Source organism: Muscardinus avellanarius (genome assembly GCF_963383645.1).
Source record: "Muscardinus avellanarius genome assembly, chromosome: X".
NCBI classification, from domain to species: Eukaryota; Metazoa; Chordata; class Mammalia; order Rodentia; family Gliridae; genus Muscardinus; species Muscardinus avellanarius.
This window is the reverse complement of record NC_137792.1, coordinates 99123500-99136445: the sequence shown is the minus strand read 5'-3', so window position 1 is coordinate 99136445 and position 12946 is coordinate 99123500. Positions and strand designations below refer to the sequence as shown.

At 38.9% G+C, this 12946-nt stretch overlaps 1 protein-coding gene across 1 annotated transcript in view; it reads left to right on the top strand.

The window, feature by feature from the left end:
- Positions 1–251: 251 nt before the first annotated feature.
- The window catches only part of TBC1D8B (TBC1 domain family member 8B), a gene marked incomplete at both ends in the record, with an annotated part of 77834 nt that continues 65139 nt past the window's right edge, over positions 252–12946 (top strand). The window contains one exon of the mRNA XM_080719406.1: positions 252–381. Within this exon, the coding sequence (XP_080575532.1) occupies positions 252–381 (130 nt within the window). The remainder of the gene's footprint in view (positions 382–12946) is intronic.

Sequence of the window (12946 nt, the reverse complement as noted above, 5' to 3'; positions counted from 1 at the left end):
CTACAACTCCCAGGAGGCGAAGAAGCGGGACTGTTTCTCTGTCGGGCGGTAGCACTGTGGGAGGGAATTGGCAATCAGGCTGCCTACGTGGGAGAGAAGGGAGGGTTGGGGGAAGTGAGGAAAACCTGAACCTGAGCCACTGCCGCCTGGGGGAGATTTGGTGGGAGGAGAGATTGAGGGAAAGCCGGGTTGCGGGCGAGGTGAGGAGGGCAAATAGGTCGCCGCTCCAGAGCAGCACAAAGTTCTTCGCGATGTGGCTGAAGCCCGAGGAAGTGCTCCTGAAAAATGCGCTGAAGCTGTGGCTGATGGAAAGGTCCAACGACTACTTTGTGCTGCAAAGGCGTCGAGGCTACGGGGAGGAAGGCGGAGGGGGACTCACAGGTAAGCCGCCTCCAGCCCCATCTGCTTGGGGGCTGTGTTCACTGGCAAGTACTTAAACAGTAGCAGGGAGAACAGTTACCCATTGCTATCAGATGCCCAATCCTTTAAACCTTGGGCGGGGGGACTGGGGTTCTGCTCCTGCCACCACTGCCACTGAGAAGGGTGCTGTCCTGAAAAGGGTGCACCGCTCCAGCAGTTGCTTTGTGGGTGGGACAGGATAAGGGAGGAGCGGTTCTTCGGGAGGCAAAGGAGGAATCGGGCACCTGCCCAGTCGCTTCCTATGGGGGAGGGGGCTGATGGAGAGAGTTGGAGTCATACAGGTCGCATTTTTGCCTGGTGATTAGGGACCGGTTGGCAGTTGTGGGCTGAACTTTTTTCACAAGACCTATACGGATAATCACCACCCTGAGGAGTGTGTTTGGGGGGGGGGGATGGGGACGCAGAAATGAGACTAGACAACTCGATCACATTCTGAGACGGAAGCTTCTAATGACAGATCGAGTCTGAAGCTGCGGTTGATGTCTGAAGAGGTCGAGGCATCGCTCTCAGAACTGTTTACCTCTCCCGATTTAGCATCTTTTAGTTTGTCTTCAAGTTTTCCACCCTTGGGAGCTCCTCTTGGACTATCACAGCGTCTAAATACATTTCTCTCAAGTATTTGGCGCTGTCCCTTCTTTCAAATCCGCGATTCTAAACTAAACCAATTCAACAAACGAAATTGAACTCTTCTGATCCCCATTCTTAGATTTAAAAAAATTAAGTGCTGCCCCTTGGACAGGTGTTTAAATATTCCAAAGTGTTATTTTGAGATCATTCGTATTTGGCAGAGGCATTTAAACTTTTGGACGTTGGAGAGATGAGAGCTCTTTTTCGGGATAATTTCTGGTTTGGTATTGTGACCTTGCAGTGTTGGGCCAGGCTTAATGGCGACACCATGACTTTAGTCCCATCGTCATCTTTTGCTTATTAGTGGCTATTTGTTAAGTGTGGGGGGGGGGTGCGCCCGCGCTGGGGACTGAACCTAGGAGTATCATCCTACCTCTTAACCACATCCCAGCTCTTTTTATTATTTACTTTGAAACAGGGTCTAAGTTGCTGAAGGCCTCACTGAGTTGCTGATGCTGGTCTCTAAACCTGCAATCCTTTTGTCTCAGTCTCCCCAGTACTGGGATTACAGGTGTGTGCCACCACACCTATGAACATTTTGCAGAAAAATGTTTTTTAGCTGGGCGTGTAATCGTAGTACTTAGGAAGCGGAGACAGGAGGATCTCGGTTCCTGGCCAGTCTCAGCTGCTTAGTGAGGCTCTCTGCAATTTAGTGAGATCCTGTTTAAAAATAAATAATAAAATATACCGCTGGGAGTGTGGCGAGGAGATATAGTGCCCCTGGGTTTCATCCCACATACTGCAAAAAAAAAAAAATCCCTTTTGGTACTGGGAATTGAATCTAGGGACATTCTACCACTGAGCTACACACCCAGATCTTTTATTTTCTATTTTTAAGACAGGGTCTCACTAAGTTGCCTTGGCTGGTCTCAAATTTATCATGCTTATTCTTCAACCTCTTTCCCTGGTCGATAGGATTACAGATGTGAGGCAGGATGCCTGGCTAGACAAATACTTTAATTTACTAAGCCTTAAGGGACTACTCTGTGCCACAAAGAATATTTGGATATAAAACCAATTAAGATTCTGTTCTCTGCCTTTGAAGTGCTCAAAATCATAAAGGCAGGATGGTAGAGTAGGAGAGGAGGAAGACCTATGAGTAAACAAGGCAAATTATAATTAGAACCAAATGACTGAAAATTGGGTGAAGATTCATGGAGGAGGTGACACTGGTTTTCCTCGTCTGTAAAATGGTGCCTACCTCACAGAGTTGAGAGGATAAAATGAAAGATAATAGGCAGCAAATCAATGTATGCTGTTACAATGATGACGAATTATTTCCTGGAGTTTTTTGTTTGGTTGGTTGGTACTAAGATTGATCCAGGGGCATTCTATCTCTGAGCTACATCTCCAGCGCTCTTTTTTAATTTTTGATTTTGAAACAGCATCTTGCAGAGATGCTGAGACAGGAAGATCATAAGTACAAGGCCAGCGTCAGTAACTTAGAGAGGCCCTTTTCATCATAACATTTTAAAAGTTCTGGGAGTATAGCTTGGAGGGAGCATGCCTTCAAATCCCCAGTTATTTTTCCCCCAAAAAAATCTGTGTCTTGCTAAGTTGCTGAGGCTGGCTTTGAATCTATAATCCTTCTGTCTGAGCCTCCCAACTACTAGTATTGCAGGTGTATACCACCACAGCCTACAGAGTATCTTTAAAATAGATCTTATAGCCCAATGGTATAGCTTTAGAAATAGTCTTTTACTATTTTGATTCCCCAGAATTTCACTTGACCAGGATTTTTTTTTTTTTTTGGTAGTACTGGGAATGGGACCTAGGGGTGTTCTGCCTCTGAGCTATACCCCCAGTCCTATTTTTTATTCTTTTTTTGAAACAGGGTCTCACTGAGTTGCAGAAGGCCTCACTAAGTAGTAGCTGAGGCTGTCTACAAACCTCAATCCTATCTCAGCCTCCTAAATGCTGGGATTACAAGCATGTGCCACCACACCCAGGTTTGACCAGGATTTTTACTGGTGCTTCTACCTACATATAACAAAGAAGTATATTTCACTTTTGTGTTTTCTTTTTCTTTTCTTTTTTCTTTTCTGGTACTGGGAATTGAGACCAGAAGCATTCTACCCCTTAGCCACACCCCCGGCCCTATTTTATTTTTTGTTTTAAAACAGGATTTCACTAGGTTGCTGAGATTATCTATGTTGTTGAGGCTGTCCTCAAACGTGTGATCCTCCTGTCTTAGCCTTCCATGTACTGGGATTGCAGGTGTAAACTACTATACCAGACACACAGCTGTGTTTATGAAAATTAGTAGGTAAGTAAATTTTTTTTTTGGTAGTACTGGGGTTCCTGGAAACCCTTCTACCTCCAGGCTACACTCCCAGACCTATTTTTTTATATTTTTACTTGGAAACAGGGTCTCTTAAGCCAGCGCTGCTGGCTTCGAACCTGCGTGATCCTTCTGTCTCTGCCTCCCAAGCGCTGGGATTATAAGTGTGTGCCACCACGCCCAGTGGGAAGTAAAATTTTTGAGAATCAACCTTTTTCTAGTCAGTGTATTTAGTGTAATCACTCCTGATTTTCTGTTTGGTTTTTTCATTTGACATGCAATATTAAAGCATGGAACAATTATACTTATTTCTTCTTTCTGTTCCACCTACCCCTTCTACCAGTTCCATATTTCTAGAATAAGAGGTCATTTTTCTGAAGAAATAAGCCAATAATTTTAACATACATTTATGTTGTGATTAGTGATAGCCCCATTGACTTTGAGATTCAGTTGTATCTTTGTGTGATTGCTTTATCCATGGTGTTGACAAGATGCCCAAATTACCACAAGAGCTACCATTATAAGACCATGTCAATTAAACAAAATGGATCAGAAGGGATGAGAAAATTTATTGGGTTCTTTTTTTCCCAGAGCAAAAGCATATGCTGATTTTAATGGCTGTTCATTTACTGCATTCCTACTATAAATTATGAAGCCAAATACTTTGCCATGCTTTACCATGAATCCATATTTATATTCTCTCTCACAAGACTCTATGCCAGCATTTGCTTGCCTGTGTCCATTTTGTTTGCCTAAAGTTAATATTAGATCAGCATAGTAATTATAGTAATCCTATACTTCCAGTACTTGGGAGACTGACACAGGAGGAGTGCAGATTTGAGGACAGCCTAAGCAAGTAGTGAGACTCTTATCAACCTCTTCAAAATAAAAATAAAGCCAGGCATGGTGGTGCATGCTTGTAATCCCAGCATTTGGGGGACTGAGACAGGAAGGTAGTGTTCGTGGACAGCCTCAGCTACTACTTAGTGAGGCCCTTTGCAACTCAATGAGACTCTGTAGGGCTGGGAATGTAGCTTGGAGGCAAAATGCCCCTGAATTCAATGACTAATAACACACACACACACACACACACACACACACACACACACACACAAAGTTAGTATTATGTGTTATCCCTTTATAAGCTTAGTTTATCCATTTTGTTTAGTGAAGAAAAGATAATGACCACCTAAAATGTTAATGATTACATTTTCTTTAAGATTTCATTTCTTTGCCATGTGATAATTAGCAATCGCCACCAGCAATGTAATTATTTAAGGTATGTTCTTGATGAAGTTAGAATACTGACCATTTGCCTATTTACTTGATAGTCCTGTCTCACAGCAGTGTAGATTTTTTTTGGTGGATTTTTTTTAATATATAAGTTTGTTTTGCAGATTAGAAGTGATTTGCCCCTCTGGAATTTTACAGTTACCTTATGTTATTTTTTGCTTATCCTGGTTCATAAGGGTAATGAATTTTCTATGGCACCTAAATTTAGCACCTAGTTCATATAATTAAAAATAATTTATGCACAGTTAGCTTATTAAGCACAAATCAAAATTTGCTCTGTTTGGCTGATGGGAGCCACGGCAAGGGTCACATTCTTTTAGGTATCTAATGCATTGGACTTCAATAATATCTGAAAATTTAAGTAGTCTTTAACTTAGTTTGTTCTGGAATGCTGGATTGATAAGCACCCTCAGTAGGTTTTGTTATTTAGAGGTATAGAAAAAAATATGAAGTAGCTGGTTGTGGTGGCGCATGCTTGGGAGGCAGAGACAGAAGGATCAAGCAGGCTCCCTGTTTCCAAATAAAATATAAAAAATAGGTCTGGAAGTGTAGCCCGGAGGTAGAAGGGTTCCATCCCCAGTGCCACCAAAAAATATAAAATAAAACTTATTAAAATAGCCGGGTGTGGTGGCGCATGTTTATAATCCAAGTGCTTGAGAGGAGGAGACAGGAGGATCACGCAGGTTCAAAGCCAGCCTCTCTGGCTTAAGAGACCCTGTTTCCAAATAAAAAAGTATAATAATAAAATAGGTCTGGAAGTGTACCCGGAGGTAGAAGGGTTTCCAGGAACCCCAGTACCACCAAAAAATACTTATTAAAATAAACAGTTCTTAGATATATTCTGTTTCCTTCTGTCCTCTTGCATCGTAGTACCATTATTTTGAAATTAAATCATCGATAGAAACTAGAACATGATGACGTTTGAAGTGAGCTTTTCATTTAAAAATGTTTGAAATCAGCTATATATCTGCCGGGCGTGGTGGCGCACGCTTGTAATCCCAGCATTTGGGCGGCTGAGACCAGAGGATCCCGGTTCGTGGACAGCCTCAGCTACTTAGTGAGGCCCTCTGCAACTCAGTGAGACCCAGTTTCAAAATAAAGAATAAAAAATAGGGCAGGGGGTGTAGCTCAGAGGTCAAATGCCTCTGGATTCCATCCCCAGACCCGCCAAAAAAAAAAAAAGAAAAGAAAAAAGAAAAAAGAAAATATCCCTGCATTCCGTGTTTGCAAAGGAACCATCTTATATAATACTTGTTGCTCAAATATTTAGTAAAACATTTCATTTTAAATAGAGAAGGATCTGCCACCCCCAAACACACACACACTCTCTTTCATACACACACATACATTGTAAATTAATTATCATTTCTGACTTATTACAAAGAATTCCACAGAGCTAGGGAGAGGCTATCATACTGCATGCTCTCGTCCCTTGCTGGAACATCTTGATCTCTGTGAAATCAAGTTTAGAAAAATACTTTTAAAGATTCATTTAAATGAGAAAAGGCAGCCTTATAGAGATTTTGAGAAACGATGGAGGGAAATATAGTGTGATTTACCCAATCTTATATATTGCTCCTAGGAATTTTTTTTAATAATCCAACTATTAGCCAACATCCATAAATGTACAAATGTACCACCAAATCTAGTGACTACATTTATACATATTAACCCTGTATTTGTTTTTTAGGGTGACTGGGGGTGGAACTTAGGGACATTCTACCTCTGAGCTACACCCCCAGTTGTATTATATATTTCTTTTATCTTCACTGATTCTTTAATATTTTATGGTCTTTTTCATCTGTATTATGGTTTAGTTATGAAATGTCCAACAAAGACTCATGTGTTCAAGGTTTGGTCACCAGTATTCAGAAGTGGAGCTTTTAGGAAATGACAGAATCACTAAGGCTCTGACCTTATCAGTGTATTCATCCATTTGATGGAGTAATAATTTAAGAAGTCTTTTGGGAGGTGGGAGATAACAGAAACTGTAAGAGGTGGGGTCTAGTAGGAGGAAGTAGATCACTTGGGGTCTGCCCTAGAAGGGTATTTTTCAGTGTCCAGCTCCTTTCTCCTCCCTCCCTCCTGTCTCATTCTCTTTTCTCCCCTCTTTTCTCTATTTCCTGGATGAGATGAGCAGCTTTTGTCTACCTTGCCCTTCCATGAGCCAGCTGACCATATACGGAAACCTCTGAAACCATGAGCAAAAAGAATCCTTCCTCCTTTAAATGATATATGTCAGGTGTTTGGGTCATAGCAATGAAAAGCTGACTAATGGTTTTGTAAAAGCTTAGTTTCCTCAATTGTAAAATGAGGATAATAGGTATCTTCTCCAGCTCAGAGCATTGTTATATGGGTAAAATGAGTTTTGAAACCTGCAAGGAACTATTAGACATTTGCCATTCATGTACGTATGTATGTGTGTACGTATGTATGTATGTATGTATGTATGTTTATAATCGGAGGGTAATGGGGATTGAATCCAAGGGAATTCTACCTCTGAGCTATGCCCCCAGCTCCTTTTTTGTTTTGTTTTGAAACAAGATCTCACTAGGTCGCTGAGAGCCTCAATATGTTACTGGGGCTGGCCTTGAACCCATGTTTCTACTGTGTTAGCTTCCCAAGTAATGGGATTACAGGGTGAGCCACCTTCACCGGCTTTATTTATATATTAGGGAAAGAGAAAAGTCTTAAATGCCATTTTGAGCTGGAAGATGAAAGGACGCTGTGTGTGTGTGTGTGTCTGTGTGTGCACGTGCACGCCCGCATGCATTGTCTCTAGTAATTAGTTTTCCCGTGTTGTATATGAAATTTGACTTGGAAGTGGTAGCATTGAGTATGTCCAAGATGCAATTTTACTACTGCAAAAGTGAAACACTGAAAGTTAATCAATGAGAAAATTTGGTATAATAATGATTTTGCATTTATAGTTTCTTATCAGCACAATGCACAAGAATTAGAATAATTTTCCATGACAGCATGTCTTTTTTATTCATTACTGCCCTAAACCTAGAAGTTCTTAAATACTACTTCTATAGATATAAGCATTACTTATCTTATTGAATGGTAATGGAGAATACATTGGTTACCTTAGTAGTATTTTTCAAGACATATTACTTGAAGAAGAAATAACTATACAGCCAGGCATAGTGGCGCATGCCTGTAATCCCAGTACTTGGGAGGCTGAGACAGAAGGATCACAGATTCAAGACCAACTTCATCAACATAAGATTCTCAACAACTTAACTAGACTGTCCTTCAGAGCCCAAACTAAAAAGGTCTTGGGTGTGTCTCCAAAGTAGAATGCCCCTGGGTTCAATCGCCAGTACTAACAATTAAATAAAAATAAAGCAATAACTGTTCAACTGGTGAAAGCCTCATACTACTTGTGGACAATTATGGAAGAACTATGGTTATAAGATAAGCAGAAAAGCATTAAATATATTAGTATGTTTTCCATATTACTATATAGCTATGACATAGATTTTATATCACCTTTATGTTAAAATATGCCCAGTTTTCTAACTTTTGCCACTACTATATGAGGGCAGAAGGTGATACAAAATCCTAAATGTGATATATACATTCCATTCATTCAACAGGTATTTGCTAAATGCTGTCTAAAAACCAAGCACTGTTTTCCATGCTGGAGATAAAACAATGAAGGAAACAAAATCTTTATTCCCATACAGTCGCCATTCTAATGGAGGAAGTCAAATAAATACTATATAATATAACTAGATGTGATACACAATATGAAGGATAAAAAAGATATTGTGATAGAGAGGGGAGGGATTTGGCATTTAAATTCATTGATCTAGGAAGGCCTCTTAAGGTATCTTATGTTCAGAAACTAGAGGGACTACTATATATGAGACAAGCACCTATTTGGGAAGAGAGAAAATAAAGGTAATTCTAGGAATTTTGCTTTAACTGGATACAGAGAAATGGAGTGGTGGCTGGCCAGTATCCTGGGTGTTGGGTATACATACTGAATAGAACAAATAGTTTGTACCCTTGCAGAGTTTATAATCCAATGGAACAGACATTGATAAATGAGTAAACATATATATTTTTATTGGGGTAGTCAGTAATAACCTCAGCCTGGGTTTTGGGCTTATAAATCTTCATGGATAAGGAAGTATTATAAATATCCAAAGCAGTTTTTCAAGGCCAGCTCTGCTATAATGTATATTTATCGGTAGTCCTATTAAAAGATACACATAACCAGATATGGTGGTGCTTGTCTATAATCCTAATAACTATTCTCCCTTATACTTTGGAGGCTGAGACAAAAGGATGTCCAGTTCTAGGCCAGCCTCACCACCTTAAATCTTCGCAATTTAGCAAAACTCTGATTCAAAACAAAAACCAAAGAAAGGTGTGGAGGCTGGGGGTGTAGCTCAGAGGTAGAATGTCCCCGAGTTCCATCTCCTGTACCAAAAATAAAATAAAATAAATAAATATTTCCTAAACACAGTGATGAATAACAATAGGTAGGACTAGGGTTATAACTCAGTGGTAGAACACTTGCCAACATGTATGAAGCCCTGGGCTCAATCTGTAGCACTTCAAAAAAGAATAATGCTGTACTAATGTCAGAATTCCAGTGTGGCATCTGTGGCGCATCTTGCCAAAACCAAAATTGGATTGTTGTTTTTTAATTAAATCATCCATCGATGAGAACTAACAATATCTAGGAGGTGTTTTGGTGGGGAGAAGGGGGAAGACATTTTAAGTGGGAGGAATGTGATAGTACAAAAGCAAATGATGACAGTTGTTGGGATACAGCGAATATTCCCAGATTCATTTACTTGCAGTTGAAAACAAGATATGATGTCCTTAGCAACAAGAAAAAGGTTGTTCAAGAGCAATAACTTCATCTATACCAGAAGACAACCTGAGGTAGAAAATTAAAGGGACCTAAGAAATAAACCTTTGTTGTTTTTCAGTCTCCATTACTCTTTCAACTCAAGTCTATGATCTTGTTTTTTTTTTTTTCCTTACTCTCATGTAAAGAAGTAAAGTTGAAGAGCAAGGAATAATTACATTTTTAATTTTTATCATCATAGTAATCCTCTTATTTTAAACTAAGGAATAGATGGTCTAGTTTAGTTCTTCTGGATAGTGTTGCAAAGTAGTATACTGTATATGAGTTGATTTGCTGCCAGACTTGCTATTTGCTTTGCATTTAGGGATTTGGGTATTAATGTTTCCTTAATTTTCTGAACGTTACTCTTTGTACAATGGTGCATACGTCTTGAAATGCAAGGACTCACTATATAGAAAGCTGGTCACAACTCTCCTATTTTCCTATGTTTTAATGTTTACAAATGTAGCTGGGAGCCAGGTACTGTGGCACATGCATGTAATCCCAGTATTTAGGATTCAGAGATAGGAGGATTGCAAGTTCTCACATCCATAATTCTAGTACTTCAGAGACTGAGACAGAAGGATCACAGGTTCAAGGTCAGCTTAGGCAACCGTTTTTAAAAATTAAAAAAGAGGGCCGGAAGTGTAATTCAGAGGTAGAATGACCCTGGCTTCCATTCCTAGTACCATAACAAAGGTATCTGGCCTTGATTGAACATCTCTTTTCTCCACAAGACATTATAATCTGCAATTCGTGATATAAATTGCTTCCCTGCAAAAATTTTATTTTTCATTAAACAAAGATTTTAATTAGAAAAAGAAATGTGTGTGTGTGTGTGTGTGTGTGTGTGTGTGTGTGTGATATCCAGGTTTGAAGTTGATGCCTTTAAAAGAACTCAGGGAGAGAGAAAACAGAACAAAAAATAATTATTTTAACTGTTTTCCAGAGCTCTTAGTATAAAGTTGGCAGCTTTTAAAATGCCAACTGTAACTATTTGATTATTTTAAAATAAGCATTCACAGTTCAGTTTTAAGGACTAAGATCTGGTAGCAAAGTAATAGAAGCAGGAAAACCTAAAACGTCTATTAAGTACATTCCTATCTATTATTTGAATATATTTCTTACTAAGTGTATTGGCAGTTTACTAATTAGTTTGTTCATTTACATTTAACAAGATTGAGATTATAAAACATTCAGTAAAGGTTTACTGGTTTGACTTCAGAAGTATTAAAGTTTATGACAAGATGAATAATCTGCTCTAAGTTTCTAGCAATCATTACTATGGCCCAATTTTATACTCAAAAAGTCTACTTAGGATGGAAATAAATATTTGCAATTAGAAAGTTAATTTACAAGACTCTTCTGTAGCTAGAGCAATAATATTGTTTTACACAGTGCCCTCAATCTAATTTAAAAACAGAACCACTTGTCAAACTAAGTTACATTATAGCTTTACACTAAACTAGCACATTGTCAATGAACACCATCTTTAAGCCCTGGTTGTATTAATGGCCTTTCCTTCAACCCTCAGCTCTTGGTCCTTCCTGTTCACCACTGTCATTGATCTAATACAAAAAAGGATTGTTTACAAATTTGCAGGTGTATCAAAATTAAAGAGACAATCAGTGCCATATATTAGTGTTCTTAGCACTGTCTGAATGTTAGATTTCACTGAAGACCTTATAAAACAAACTAAGAGCACTGGGGTATTTTATACCCCATTCATTTATAGAAGAAATTATGTTACATATAAAATTTAATTTAAAATACCCCCAGAAAGGATAAATAAAAGTGTGTTGATATTTTTTTAAGCTGAAAGATGGGTACATGGAAGTTTAACTATGTTATTATTGGGGCTATACCCCCAGTCTTATATATATTTGTGTGTGTGTGTGTGTGTGTGTGTGTGTGTGTGTGTGTGTGTTAGTTACTGGGGATAGAACCCAGGGACTTACTGGCTCTGAGATACAACCGCAGCCCTATTTTATTTTATTTTTTTAAACAGGCTCTCATTAAGTTGCTGAGGCTGGCCATGAACCTGTGATCTTCCTGTCTTGGTCTCCCATGTACTAGGATTACAGGTGTGTACAATTATACCCAGTATTTTTTTCATTTTGAAACATGTTCTGTCTAAGTTTCTCAGGCTGGCCATGAACCTGTGATTCTCCTGTCTCAGCCTCCCAAGTACTAGGATTGCAGGTGTTCTTCATGACTCCAACCAGAATGACACATTTACCAAAAAAAAAAACCTTTGAAAAGCTGGGTATGGTAGTATAGGCCAATAATTCCAGTACTTGGGAGGCTGGAACAGGAGAATTTCAGGTTTGAGGTTAGCCTCAGCCATTTATGGAGACCTTGTTTCGAAATAAAAGACAAAAAGGATGGAAGTATAGCTTCAAGGTAGAACACCCCTTTGTTCAGTCCCCAGAACCAAAATAAGAAAAAGGGGGAGAAAGAGGAGGAGGAGAAAGAGAAAGGAGAAGGAGGAGGAAGAAGAGCTTTGACAAATATATTGGGAAAATGATGTAGGAAATAAGAGATACAGACAATGTCATAAAGATTTAAAGAGCTAGGTATATTGTATACAAGAAGAATAAGGGAAAATAAGATAGTTATAGTTGTAAAATTTGAGGACAATTCATATTGAATAGACTTTTGTATTATACTGAGGTTGCAAGGAAGGATCATGGGTTTTAGGCCAGCATGTGGTAATTTAGCAAGACCCTCTTGGAAAGTAAAAAAGAAAGTAGGGTTGAGGGTATAGCTCATAGATAGAATGCCCCTGAGTTCAATCCTCAATACTACACACGCAAAGAAAAGGAAAAGAAATAAATAAAAAGGGTAGGGGTTGTAGCTCAGAGGTAGAATGCCCCTGGGTTCAATCCCTAATACCAAAAGAAAGACTGAGAATTTCAGGACAGTGACAATAAAGCAATAAACCAAGCACATGGTCCTTCTGAACATGGGACCCTATGCATAGTTCCAAACTCTAGAAGCTGGTACTAAACATAACGTTTGAATATATAAATATTTTTTATATTTTATAAAGGACTTTGCAATTAATAAAAGTTTACACTGATACAACAGGTTGCCTTGGGAGAAGTAAACTCTTGGGAGAAATAGTCTCTGGAGTTACCCAAAGATAAAGCTAGACTTTCTGTCGGGGATGCTATAGAGGAAAGGAATATGCTCCAAGTTGGATTACATGAGCTGTTAGGATACCTTTCATCTCTGAAGTCTATACTTCTCTATTTAGCCAAAAAGAAGTGGTTAATAAGCAATCATCATTGCCTTCAGAGGTGCCTGTTTAAAAAAATCATAGAAACTTGCATATTTATTATTTTGCTATTATGTTTAATAAAAAGTAGATATCAATAGCATTGATGAATTTTCTAAGGTGGTGGATGTTATTTGTATGGAAGTATGCTACCCAAACTCCATAGACCTTTATG